A 13,608-nucleotide genomic window follows, 5' to 3' on the forward strand; every position below is an offset into this window, starting at 1 on the left:
AACCCGCCACGCCTATATCATTGTCAACAACTCCCGTGCTCGCTGATTATCATGGAAAGGAGCCAGCAGCAGTAGCGTCGTCAGCAACTTCGTCACGGCGAGAATGGACCGGAGTAAGGTTGCTGCACCACAGCTTACGAGGTGTGGCTAGAAAAAAACCGGACTAGTACTGGTGAAACAATAAAACGAATGCAATAAGGCTGAAAGTCGCGTGGCCTGTCACGTGACTCTCGCTCCGCCTACTGCTCGAGTTTCATCTGCCTCCTGCACTCAGTCTGCCCGTGGCGTCTGTTTTAAGTAGTTGACTTTTTGTCTGTGCGTCGGAAAATGTTGAGTGTACAGAAAGATCAGCGCGTTAACATCAAATTTTGTTTCAAACTAGGAAAATCTGCAAGTGAAACGTTTGTAATGTTACAACAAGTGTACGGCGATGATTGTTTATCGCGAACACAAGTGTTTGATTGGTTTAAACGATTTAAAGATGGCCGCGAAGGCACCAGTGATGACACTCGCACTGGCAGACCATTGTCAGCAAAAACTGATGCAAACATTGAAAAAATCGGTAAACTTGTTCGACAAGATCGCCGTTTAACAATCAGAGCAGTGTCTGGGTTAACAGGAGTTGACAAGGAAAGTGTTAGACAGATTCTTCATGAAAGTTTCAACATGAACAAAGTGTGTTCAAAAATGGTTCCAAAGTGTCTCACAATTGAACAGAAGGAACGCCGAAGAATGATTTGTTCTGACATCCTGGAAAACATTGAAAGTGATCCCACCTTCTTACAAAATGTTATTACTTGCGATGAATCGTGGTTTTTTACTTACGATCCCGAAACTAAACGCCAATCGATGCATTGGAAAACTCCTGGTTCTCCACGACAAAAAAAGCACGAATATCAAAATCGAAATTCAAGGCAATGATGATTGTTTTTTTTTTTTTGACATCAAAGGGATTGTGCACATTGATTGGGTACCAGAGGGACAAACAGTGAATCAGCATTACTACATTAGCGTCCTGGCTACCCTACGTGAGCGAGTACGGAGAAAACGGAACGATTTGTGGAGAAAAAAGTCATGGATCCCTCACCAAGACAATGCCCCAGCTCACAGTGCGTTGTCAGTGAAGACGTTTTTGGCAAAACACAACATTCCCATCTTAGATCATCCACCCTACTCACCTGATTTGGCCCCCTGTGACTTTTTTCTTTTCCCTAAAGTCAAGACAGCTTTGAAAGGAACTAGATTTGAGACTGTTGAAGCAGTAAAAGAGAAAGCGACGGAAGTAATGTATGGACTTACCGAAAATGATCTGCAGCATTGCTATGAACAGTGGAAAATTCGTATGGAGCGGTGTAGAGACCGAGGAGGAGAGTACATTGAAGGAGATAACATGAAATTGTAAATAATTGTAAATAAATGTTTTTTCCAGCATCAGTCCGGTTTTTTTCTAGCCGCACCTCGTATTGTCAACTAGTTTTGTAACGGCGTTACTCAGCTTTGTGGTGTTCTGCGAGTCAATAATTACCACAGTTTAATCAAAACTGTTTACCCGTGATTCTCCTAAAATCATTCACCAAGTAGGTTCCTGTCGTGTCCTATTGTTACAATAATCTGAGTACCGTTTATGAAAAATGAAAATTGCAGTACCAGTTAATTTTGCTTACGAGCTAAATGATTCAGTTAGATTAAATATTTGAACTTAAAGCATTCAGTAATTTCAGTCTCACTAACTTTAAATTTGAACTTTAATCTGAGGCGATCTAATTGTTGCAAATAGTAAATCAACTAATCAAATTAAAATGATTCCTTGCACTATGAACAAAAGCACTAACTAGAATTAATGAGTAAGTGCAAATATCAGTGATTATTGAAATTTGTTGTTAGTAAAGACTGGTTCACATTTTGACTTGCAGTCGTGCTAAAGTATACTAATTACCTTTTCATACAGTAATAATCTATTTCTACTTCCCTGTTCAGAAGTCAATAGAGTTTCTTGTAATTATTTTTTGCCACTTTCCAAAATTCATATGAAAATAGTAGACGTTATTGTGAGGTAGCGCCATTGTCACTTACAACAGTAAGTAACCATCAATCTAAGTGTTATCTTGTATGTTTTCAAAATTTCAGCTGTTAGTTAATGATATTTCGAGTGCAAACTATTTCCTTTCTCGCTTTATTACGTAAATGTTTCAATTGCTTTTGCTAACGTGCGTGCAGCCCTCTGTTGCCACGCGTGTCCGAGTAATTCTTGACATTGACTGTTCGGCTCATTAATTCACCTAACGAACAGGAATTTTGCCCAATTGTGATGGCGACCGTACTTCTTTTAGCTATAATTATTTCAGTAACTCTTATTATTCTGTTCCGATCCACGTGGTACCCCTTCTCGTTGGCACAATACGTGAATGATAGCACAAACCTTTCGAACAACCGTACTAAATTTTACAGTAATTAAGTAGGCGGAATAAGTTGTCCTAGAAGGCATCTTGTTGTTAACCTCCACCTCATTTATCGACTTTATATTGAATCTTCGGAACGATAGCCTTTCCAAAATTTTTTTCCAATTGTTTAGGCACATGCTTACAGAATACTACCAGAAGTTTTGCATCAACTAGTGTACCAAAGTGTCCAAAGTGTACCATTTATAACAGCGTTATTAAACGAATGTCTTTTGCAGGATCGGGTGCCCATAATCTGGAAAATCTCGAATATCATTGTACTAAAAAGGGACAACAAAAATCCAAGAGACCCGAAATCTTACAGACCGGTTTGTTTGGTAAATGCTCCAGCCGAAGTTCAGAAGAGCTTCTGTGCCGCCCACAGAAGAACCCCACACAGGTTTTAGACAGGAGCCCGCTGCAGTACGGTTTCAGAAAAGGGAAATCCACCGAGGATGCGACAAATCGCGCGATGAATATTGTGGACACCTCAGACGACAAGTATGTTATAGCCATACTGACTAACATAGCTGGAGGGTTTGATAATTGTGGTGGTTCGAAATACTGTAACTGATGGAATGTCTTAGTGGCCTCTATAACAGTCTACGAGATTACTGTACAGCGCAGTTAGAATGTCCTGCGAAGAAAATTGTGAAAGCCATCACCTAGGTCTGCACACAGGCTCTGTTTGTGGTCCAGAGTTCTGGGATATTGGATTAGAGTCATTGCTGAACCAGCTTCAGAGTATAACCAGCACTAATAGCTACATCACCAACGCAGGTGATCTCCTAATTATAATGTCGGCTGACACAAGGGCTAAATTACGGGTAAATAAGAGGGTAGTTCCTGAGAGACTAATTAGTGCATAGAAACAATAGCAGAACACAAAAGTTTGTCTTGGCAGGGTCATCTTATAATTTTGGCAACTGTCGGGTGTTAAGCACATCTACTTTTCTGTCTCTTTATGAATGCATTTCTTACTTTAATTTCATTAATCTTCTTTAATTTGTTAATTGATTTACTGGGCCGCATATGATATAAATCTGATAAAGCTTCTATAAAATGGAACAGATAACTTTTCCGAACGCCACACAAAATTCAATTCTTAAGTAATTTTATATCATTACTTCACATGTTGATTAAGGGTAGGATATATAAGCCTAGACCCTGATCAGAGAGTTTATTGATCAGGCATGCTAAATGCGGATCAAATGTGCACAATATAAATGAACTCATCAACATACTATATAGGCATATTCCCTACTGCATAAAAAAAGTTAAATTTATTATCACGTCAACACTGCAAGTGATAAGGGAGAGCTTGGATATGTTCACAAAAGGACAAGTAATTTAGGATAAACGCAATCACATTCATGTTCATGTATGAAGAAATACGTGTGAAAGTAGATTTTCACTGCTGAGGGCTACTATGAACTCTATTAAATAATCAGCAGAGAAGTCCCACCTCAACCACGAGCTACTGGCAAGACAAGAAACAATAAAGAAAAATAATCGCCACATGCTGGTAATTGTTCTATTCAGCAATATATATCTAATCAATGATTACGAAAGAAGTGAATTTAGGTGCACTCTGAGTAACATGTGGTTGAACATCTTGCTACACATACAAAGGAAACCCTGTCTCTTCCTCAAGGAAATTCAATTTAAAATTGGAATACTTCACATACATTATGTGAGTACTGAAGTGCAGCTACTTAACGAGTAATTAGTCAAAGAATGTATGTAATCTGAACAAGTCCTCAAACCTCGAGGAATCCAATAAATTACACAACTTCACGACGACAAAATATAATACACCTGTACAGGTATTCACTTTACTCTGCAGATTTACATGTACAAAATGATAAAGAGATATACTTTGAGCGACATGAGGTTAAGTACATAAGTACATCCTGGTTGATACGAAGAAAGTTCATCTGCTTGAAGAGAAAAATCAGCTTCAATTTGATAATCTCGACAAAAATCACTGAAGCACTGAATGTGCAAGTGTCTACTGAAAACTAAATAAGAAATAGACTCAGATACCATCACTACCCGTGTGTCACAGTAGCTGAACAACGCCATCTACTTCCAAGTCCAAAAACTTATGAAAAACATAAAATTCAGTCGTGCACTTGTTGCAGATTACATTTATTTTAGATATTGAGAACAGTTATTTCACTTAGCTAAGTATATGGGAGTATGATGTTCCTTTGTGCTGCACAGTACATGGTTACCAACAATTCCCTTCCAAAAGCCCAAAAACAATGATAAATGCAACTCCAAAATTTCTCCTACCACAACTAACATGATTTCCTCCTAAACCTCAAAGGCTGAAATAAAGACGGTAGAATATTACTGACTAGCACAGTCCAATACCTCCATCTACAGACTGTCAGATGGACAATTGTTCTTACCAACACACAGCAGCAGAATGCTGTAGGAGACGAAACAGTAACATTTATGTCAAGTATCTTTTATAAAAGACGTTTCATAAAATATAAAAGTACTACGGTATTTGATACAGATGAAGCGGAGGAAGTTCGTCGAGAGTCTTGCCGTGTGTTGACTAGACGTGCACCAATGAAGAGTAACATCTCGCCCATGGAGAGGATAGCCCTCCGTAACTTACGAGCAGATGTGGATACAGTAGTCTTAAAATGTGACAAAGGAAACGCTACTGTCCTCATACCAAGGGATGACTATATTAATAAGATCAATGTTTTATTATGTGACTCAACGTATCTCAAAATGGATAAGGATCCCACGAGCCGAGTGGTGCGAAAAACAGGAGAACTTTTATCAAATAGTTCTTACCGAAGGAGGTCATCAAGAGACTGAAACCAAACAGTTCAGTTCCCCCTAGGCTATATGGACTGCCTAAGATCCACAAGGAAAATGTGCCGTTACGTCCAGTTGTGAGTAACATTGGAGCAGCCACCTACGACCTAGCATCTTTGCTCAAACCAGGCAAGTGTGCACATCACATAAAGAACTCTAATGATTTTATCAGCCGACTTCAGTCACTACAGCTGCAAAGTAACGACTTATTGGTCAGTCTTGATGTGGTTTCTCTTTTCACAAAGGTGCCTCTTGTGGACTCACTGCACGTCATTGGCAATATGTTTGGTGAAGACATTACAGCGTTGTTTGAGCACACTCTCTCCCCTATATATTTCATATTTAACAATGAAGTTTACGAACCATCTGACGGTGTCGCCATGGGCAGTCCTTTGTCTCCCCTGGTGGCCAATCTTTTTAAGGAAGATTCTGAGGAGAGGGCACTCGACTCTGCCACTGTTAAACCGACAGTATTTTGGCGGTACGTTGACCACACTTTTATAGTGTGGCCTCATGGTCTGGACCGTCTCCAAGAATTTTTACGTCACATGAACTCCTTACAGGAAAACATAAAGTTTACCATGGAGATAGAGAAAGATGGTTGTTTGCCATTTTTAGACGTCTTGAAGCGACATAAGAGTGATGGCACACTTGGTCAATCGGTGTATACAAAGCCCACTCATACAGACCTGTATCTACAAGCTACTAGTTGCCACCATCCAGTACAAACAATGGGCGTTTTCAAAACCTTGATCCATCGTGCCCATACCATCTCTGACGCCGACAGTCTTCAAGCGGAACTGGAACACCTGCAAAAAGTATTTCTGAAGAATGGCTTTTCACCTAGGCAAGTGAACAGAGGGATGCAGACCTACAACCGACGGAACAAGGAAGAGGAAGAGGCCTTCTGGTCGACTGCTTATCTACCATTTATTGGAAATATTTCTTCACAGATAGGCAGAATATTGAGAAAGTATCAAGTGAGAGTCATCTTTCACCCTCCTTCCAAAATTTCATCACTGGTAGGATCCGTTAAAGACGACCTGGGCCTGCGTAAATCAGGTGTTTACAAAATTCCGTGTGAATGCGGCAAATCATATATAGGGTAAACAACACGAACTGTGCAGGAACGCTTAGTGGAACACCAACGGCATACTCGCCTTCTCCAACCCACCAAGTCCGCAATCGCCGAACATTGTATTTCCACAGACCATTCTATGAATTACAACGACACAAAAATTTTGGCCCATACATCAAAATTTGGAGCTAGATTATCAATGAATCTGTGGAAATAAGATTGTCTGACAACGAGACTCTCATCAATCAAGATAGCGGTTATCAGCTAAACTCTGCTTGGAATCCTGTTGTAGAGAAACTTCGTAGTAGACGTAGTTATCTGAACAAAAGATGAAAATCGACCTGATATCGATACGCCAAACTTTCACCGTGGAGGGCGTGAGGCGCAGCGCACGGAGTTGTTATGAATGCGCACGCTGAGCAGCGCATGCGCAATATCACCTCGGTATGGCTTTAAATAGCAGAGCTCAGTGGTACTCACCTGAAGATGACCAGAAGACTCTGCGCCGAAATATCGTGCCAGGACGTTACCGACATCCGGCAGTTCTCCCGTGTTTTTATGGAACATGGTCCTAGCTTTTAAAAAACATTTATCAGGGAAATTGAGCAGTGTAATATGGGTCTAAGAGTTTTCCGCTTTCCAGTGAAGAGCGATAGTCCCAGATTAGCACGGCCCCTCCTGTCAATGTACTGTGTACTGTGACATTACAGCCTTTATCACTGCGATTTTTAACATGTAAAAGTTTTTTTTCTGTATTCGCGTCAGTATGTGCGAACTTTTAACATATACCAATGAATGCTGTAACCAGATATCTTTGCCGCGCTCCTGAAAAGCGCAGAATATCACGATAGCTATAAACTGTTATACGCTGCTATCGATCAGTAAAAAAAAAAAAACGATGCACCTATGTTTCAAAATAACAATTGCCAATTTTTACTTCTGCAGGGAGCCGCGCCGCTGTCTAGCTGTTCTGTGAATGTGTTGCGAGTCGGACGCAAAAGTATTGTGCTCCATACTGATATAATCATTTTATTGTAAAGTTAAGAGTTTAAGTGATTAAAAATATATATAGCCACAAACAAGCGAGAATGTATATCGTGAAAAATTCGCTCCACCGCCACAATGGGTGGCCATGTTAATGTAAGTTTCCGTTTCATAATATAATACTTGAAGCCTTGAAGTTTATTTAATTTCAAAGAAAATCTCTCAACCTTATTTTCATTAATTATGCTTGTGATAATCTTTCCTGTTTAAAAGATTTATGCAGCTTATGATCCAGCGTGTGTTCTGTCGGAACAGGAGGCTGTCGTGACGACATCGTTATAGTATTTATTCCAAGTTCTTTCAGTTCCGTTTATATGTTCGTACAAATCCAATTAGTTGGTCCCTTAGGTTTCTTTCATGTAAGTTCCGTCTGTTTTCTCCGCGCGATCTTCCTCCGAAAAAAATTTCTGTTCATTTTTCAGTAATTTTCGATATCGCGAATGAGAAAGGACAGCCGCCTCCTGCTCCGAACGGAACACCACGACTTTTCTAACGTCGGAGAGTACCGCACGAATTTTTCCGCTAAAAGGTAATAGAATTTCTTAAAGCTGGATCAATTACACATGTTGCTGCTGTTCTCCGACAAATCTGGTGTGATTAATAGTAATTTATTCTGTCACGACAGAAAGAACAATTTTATTTTTACCAAATCAACAAAGCTTTCAATTAAATTACTAAAAATCATACCAGAGTACCTGCTCAGATATCTGACTTACAGTGACGCTAAACCTCTTTGTCTTTCCGCGGTAGCTACAATTACTGCCACAACTGTCGAAGTAGGTACCGACTACTCTTAAAAAAACTCACATTCGCCCGTTGCAGTCACACGCAGCGGATCAAATAAGATGAAAAGGGTATACGAAGGACACAGGTACACAAATATCAGCGTAAACATTGAGAATAAGAACGACTCACTTCCATGTGAGAGACATACTATCTTCACGAACTGCTGCTTCCCAGACAGCCATCACGTGACTTCTACTCTGTCACTGCACTTCCTTTCTCTCCCCCCCTCCCTCCCCCCCCCCCCTCTCTCTCTCTCGCTTTCTCTGCAAGGCAAGAGCGGTACGTGATTTTTGCGCCACTCACTGTTCAGAGGAGCTTCCTCGGGCAGATACACGACAGCCACGCTGTGGCTGTAGTAGGCGAACATGCTGAAGTCCGGGTGCGTCAGGGCCCAGCTGGACTCCACGATCCAGGCGGTGCTCTCCGTCTCAGTCCTATGGATGCCTCCCAGGCGGACGACGAATTTCTGGCGCCTGTGACAGAAAGTTTCCAAATTTCAGCTGCGTAGCAGGCTGTCGACAGTACTAATTTCTAGGAATGGCTGATGGTGGTGGTGGTGGTGGTGGTGGTGGTGGTTAGTGTTTAACGTCCCGTCGACAACGAGGTCACTAGAGACGGAGCGCCAGCTCGGGTGAGGGAAGGATTGGGAAGGAAATCGGCCGTGCCCTTTCAAAGGAACCATCCCGGCATTTGCCTGAAACGATTTAGGGAAATCACGGAAAACCTAAATCAGGATGGCCGGAGACGGGATTGAACCGCCGTCCTCCCGAATGCGAGTCCAGTGTGCTAACCACTGCACCACTTCGCTCGGTAATGGCTGATGGAAATGAGTACCAGGAACATTCAAAAGCAGCTGAAAATTCAACTGCTCCTTGTCAAGCAGTTGTTGTTGTAGTCTTCAGTCCAGAGATTGGTTTGATGCAGCTCTCCATGCTACCCTATCCTGTGAAAGCTGCTTCAACAACTCCAAGGACCTACTGCAAACTACATCCTTCCGAATCTGCTTAGTGTATTCGTCTCTTAGTCTTCCTCTACGATTGTTACCCTCCCCCCTCTTCCTTCCAGTACTAAATTGGTGTCCATTGATGCCTCAGAAGGTGTCCTACGAACCGATCCCTTATTTTAGTGAGGTTGTACCGTTGTACCACAAATTTTTCGTCTCCCCATTTCTATTCAGTACCTCTTCACTAGTTACATGATCTACTCGCATAATCTTCAGTATTCTTCTGAAGCACCACACAACAAAAGCTTCTATTCTCTTCTTCTCTAAACTGTTAATCGTCCATGCTTCACTTCCGTACAAGGCTACACCGCATACAAAAACATCCAGAAAAGGCTTCCTCACATGAAATCTATACTTGAAGTTAACAAATTTCTCTGCTTCAGGAGCGCCTTTTGTTGCCATTGCCAGTCTACATTTTATATCCTCTCTACTTCGACCATCATCAGTTATTTGGCTCCCCCAAATAGCAAACCTCATCTACTACTTTAAGTGGCTCATCTCGTAATCTAAATCCCTCAGCATCACCTAATTTAATTCGACTACATTCCATTGTAGTGGTTTTGCTTTTGATGACGTTCATCTTATATCCTCCTTTGAAGATACTGTCCATTCCGTTCAACTGCTTTTCCAAGTTCTTTGCTGTCTCTGACAAAATTACAAGGTCATCCGCAAACGTCAAAGTTTTAATTTCTTTTCGATGCATTTTAATTCCTACCCCTAATTTCTCTTTTGTTTCCTTTACTGCTTGCTCAATGTACAGATTGAATAACGTCGGGGATAGGCTACAATCCTGCCTCACTCCCTTCCCAACCACTGCTTCCCATTCATGCCCTCGACTCTTATAACTGCCATATGGTTTCTGTACAAACTGTAAATAGCCTTTCGTTCCCTGTATTTGATCTCTACCACCTTCAGAATTTGAAAGAGAGTACTCCAGTCAACATTGCCAAAGCTTTCTCTAAGTCTACAGATGCTAGAAACGTAGTTTTGCCTTTCCTTAACCTATCTTCTTAGGTACATCGTAGGGTCAATATTGCCTCACATGTTCCAACATTTTTACGGAATCCAAACTCGTCTTCCTCGAGGTCGGCTTCTACCAGTTTTTCCATTGGTCTGTAAAGAATTCGTGTTGGTATTTTTTAGCCGTGAATTATTAAACTGATAGTTCGGTAATTTTCACACCTGTCAATAGCTGCTTTCTTTGGGATTGGAATTATTATACAAGTTGTATTAGGAATTTTTTCTTTTGTATATCGATAGATGCTCTCAAAAGCAACGAATTATCAGCAAAATTAATTACATGGTGTTCTGAAATCCGTAACATATCACGTTGTTTTTGTAATCACTCATTTGTCAGTATAATATTTCCTGAATGGTTTTAATACGTTGAAGTTACAGTAAAGAAATGCTGTCAAATTTCCGTTTAGTTTCACTTTTGCCAGCATTCGCGAAAGTATTATAAAAGGTAATACACAACCAGTTTCTTAGCTACCTGACTACTACAGTAACAATAATAATGTCGTGTGACTAGGGCCTCCCATAGGGTAGACGCTTCGCCGGGTGCAAGTCTTTCGATTTGACGCCACTTCGGCGCCTTGCGCGTCGATGGGGATGAAATGATGATGATTAGGACAACAACACCCAGTCCCAGAGCGGAGAAAATCTCCGACCCAGGCGGGAATCGGACCCGGGCCCTTAGGACTGACATTCTGTCGTGCTGACCACTCAGCTGCCGGGGGCGGACACTACTACAGTAATAATACACTGTCAATGTCGCAGTTCGGATTTCTAAGAATTAGGAAACTAAGAAGGCTATTTACCCATATAAAAATAATGAACTTTATCCACTAATCAATAAGCTATACGTCTGCTGGTATACATTCTGACCTGTCAAAGGCATTTGATGAAGCAAATCACAATATCCTTTTCATTAAATTAGAAAATTGTAACAAGAACGCTTACAAAATGCTTCAAACCGTATCTCTGTGATAGTAAAGAAAAGGCGTCAGTAGAAAATGGTTTGGTATTACACCGTCAAGCATCATACAGATCAGAACTGATTGCGGTAGCTGTCCCAAAAGGTTCTTTCTTACAGCCCATATTTTTTTATGTATGTCGACGACCTCTTATCAATAATGTTACCTTATACCAAGTTTGTTTGGTTTTCAGAGATAAAGACATTTCAATAAATAGCAAATGAGGAAGGGTTTGGAAATATGTGTTAATGAAATTTTCATGTTCATTAGTAAATGGTTTGTAGCGAATGCTTTCTCAGTAAACTTTGATAAAACACACTATATGCTGCTCATAATTTGGAAGAAGTCCCCCCCCCCCCCTGTACGTTCCTAAAACATGACGAAAAACAACATACTAAAAGTAGTAAATTCTTGGTATAATGGCTTTATAATAAATTCAACTAGGAGGAACATAACATAGAACTGCTGAAGTACCTTAACAAAAAAACTTTTCACTGTAGACATTGTTAGATATAGTTGATAAAAAAATGAAAACCTTGGCTCAGCGTCATTCCATTGACCATGTGGGATCATTTTACTGACGTTTTCCTAGTTTAAAACCAGTTGAAACTACCCTCTGATTTAGTAACATCCCATATGAGATACTACAACATTAACCGCTTCACATAGAAACTTTTAAGATCTTTAAAATCGGATGTGAATAGTCACAGTCGCTATATTGCATCTGAACACACATTCTCCACACCAGCAAATAGACAACGGCCGATTGATACCAACCCCTGACACTAACTACCACTGATGTACCACATAAAGCGCACAAATGAGACGATGACAGCAGTATTAGTCCAAAACGAGTTGTGAGTGGGTGAAGATTAATTTTACTCATTAGAGGCTAGTTCATAGGATGCATTAATTTAAGACTAAATATGTGATAACACTGACAAATATTCTAACAACAAATGTCAAAAATAGCAAATACTCTGATGTGTGATGATACAGGATACTTCCAAGTTTATGTTAAGACTTTCGCTGCATTGGGATTTGATAATGATTAATATAAGTGATTTACTTAATGTCAACATTTCTGTCTATTTGAGGATTATTTAATGTAGTGTCAATATTTTATGCTGAAGTTCAGTATGTCTAACTAAAAATTTTCTAATGTCTATACATAAATTATTGAATTGTTTTGATCAATTGTTCAATAACATCTGTGTCATGCTAAGAATATTTGGTGACTTTTTAATGTTACGAAAAATGTAGAAAAGGGGCAGAAATTAAAATTTTCCTTAATTTCGCGCTAGCACAGCCACAAGGAACCTCAGGTAGTGGTGATGACCTAACTATGCAGCAGAAAGAAGGAATCAAATCAACACTGAAAGGCAATGGTGGACATGAGCGCGCGCTGGTATCTCGGCACCAATCACCAGGCCAGGCACAAGCTCATTCAGTAGAACATCGATTGATAATAGATATATTGAGAGATAGAGAGTGAGACGCAGAGAGGGAGAGAGAGAGGGAGAAATGGGGGAGACAGAGAGAGAGAGAGAGAGACAGAGAGAGAGAGAGAGGCAGAGAGAGACACATTGAGGGATAGAGAGAGAGAGAGAGACAGAAAGAGACACATTGAGGGAGAGAGAGAGACATTGAGAGAGAGAGAGAGAGCGACAGCGGGGAGAGAGAGTAGGGAGAGAGGTAGAGACAGAGAGATAGGCTAAGAGAAACCGACAGTGAGAGAGAGAGAGGCAAAAAGAGGGAGAGAAAGAGGGAGAGAAAGAGAGAGAGAAAGTGAAAGAGAGAGAGAGTGTGTGTGAGAGAGAGAGACATAGAGGAAGACATATTCCTTTGCTCTTGTTACGTGAAGCAACAAGTGTCACCTCAAATACAATAACATCAGGGACTCGACAGTGCAATTAATAGCCTGTAACAAATTGTTAAGCAAGCACAGAGGAATGACGACCGCTGACCAACAGCAAAGAAGCAGGCCATACTTACTCATAATGAACAGTGCCTCGCGCCATTGCCTCCTGCCCATCTCCATTGCTCCTGAGTTCAGTTGGACAATAGGATCGACGGCAGTCATACCGATGCACATAATCCAGTGATTATTACGGTGTAATGACATCTGTGTAGCCGGCCGCGGTGGTCTAGCGGATCTAGGCGCTCAGTCCGGAACCGCGCAACTGCTACGGTCGCAGGTTCAAATCCTGCCTCGGGCATGGATGTGTGTGATGTCTTTAGGTTAGTTAGGTTTAAGTAGTTCTAAGTTCTAGGGGACTCATGACCACAGATGTTAAGTCCCATAGTGCTCAGAGCCATTTTTTTTTTTTTTTGACATCTGTGTATTAGATCCTGCAGCATCTCTTGTGAATATGCTGCTTGCCATTCCAGAGATGACAACATCCAAGTAACCACAATTTGTCACTCGTGGGACATCCCACT

General features: G+C 40.8%; 1 protein-coding gene across 1 annotated transcript in view; it reads right to left on the reverse strand.

The window, feature by feature from the left end:
• The window catches only part of LOC126424684 (venom protease-like), a 57,420-nt gene that overhangs the window by 31,996 nt on the left and 11,816 nt on the right, over positions 1–13,608 (reverse strand). Inside the window, exon 2 of the mRNA XM_050087411.1 lies at positions 8,491–8,660. Within this exon, the coding sequence (XP_049943368.1) occupies positions 8,491–8,660 (170 nt within the window). The remainder of the gene's footprint in view (positions 1–8,490; positions 8,661–13,608) is intronic.

This window comes from Schistocerca serialis, chromosome 10 (genome assembly GCF_023864345.2).
Source record: "Schistocerca serialis cubense isolate TAMUIC-IGC-003099 chromosome 10, iqSchSeri2.2, whole genome shotgun sequence".
Lineage (NCBI taxonomy): Eukaryota > Metazoa > Arthropoda > Insecta > Orthoptera > Acrididae > Schistocerca > Schistocerca serialis.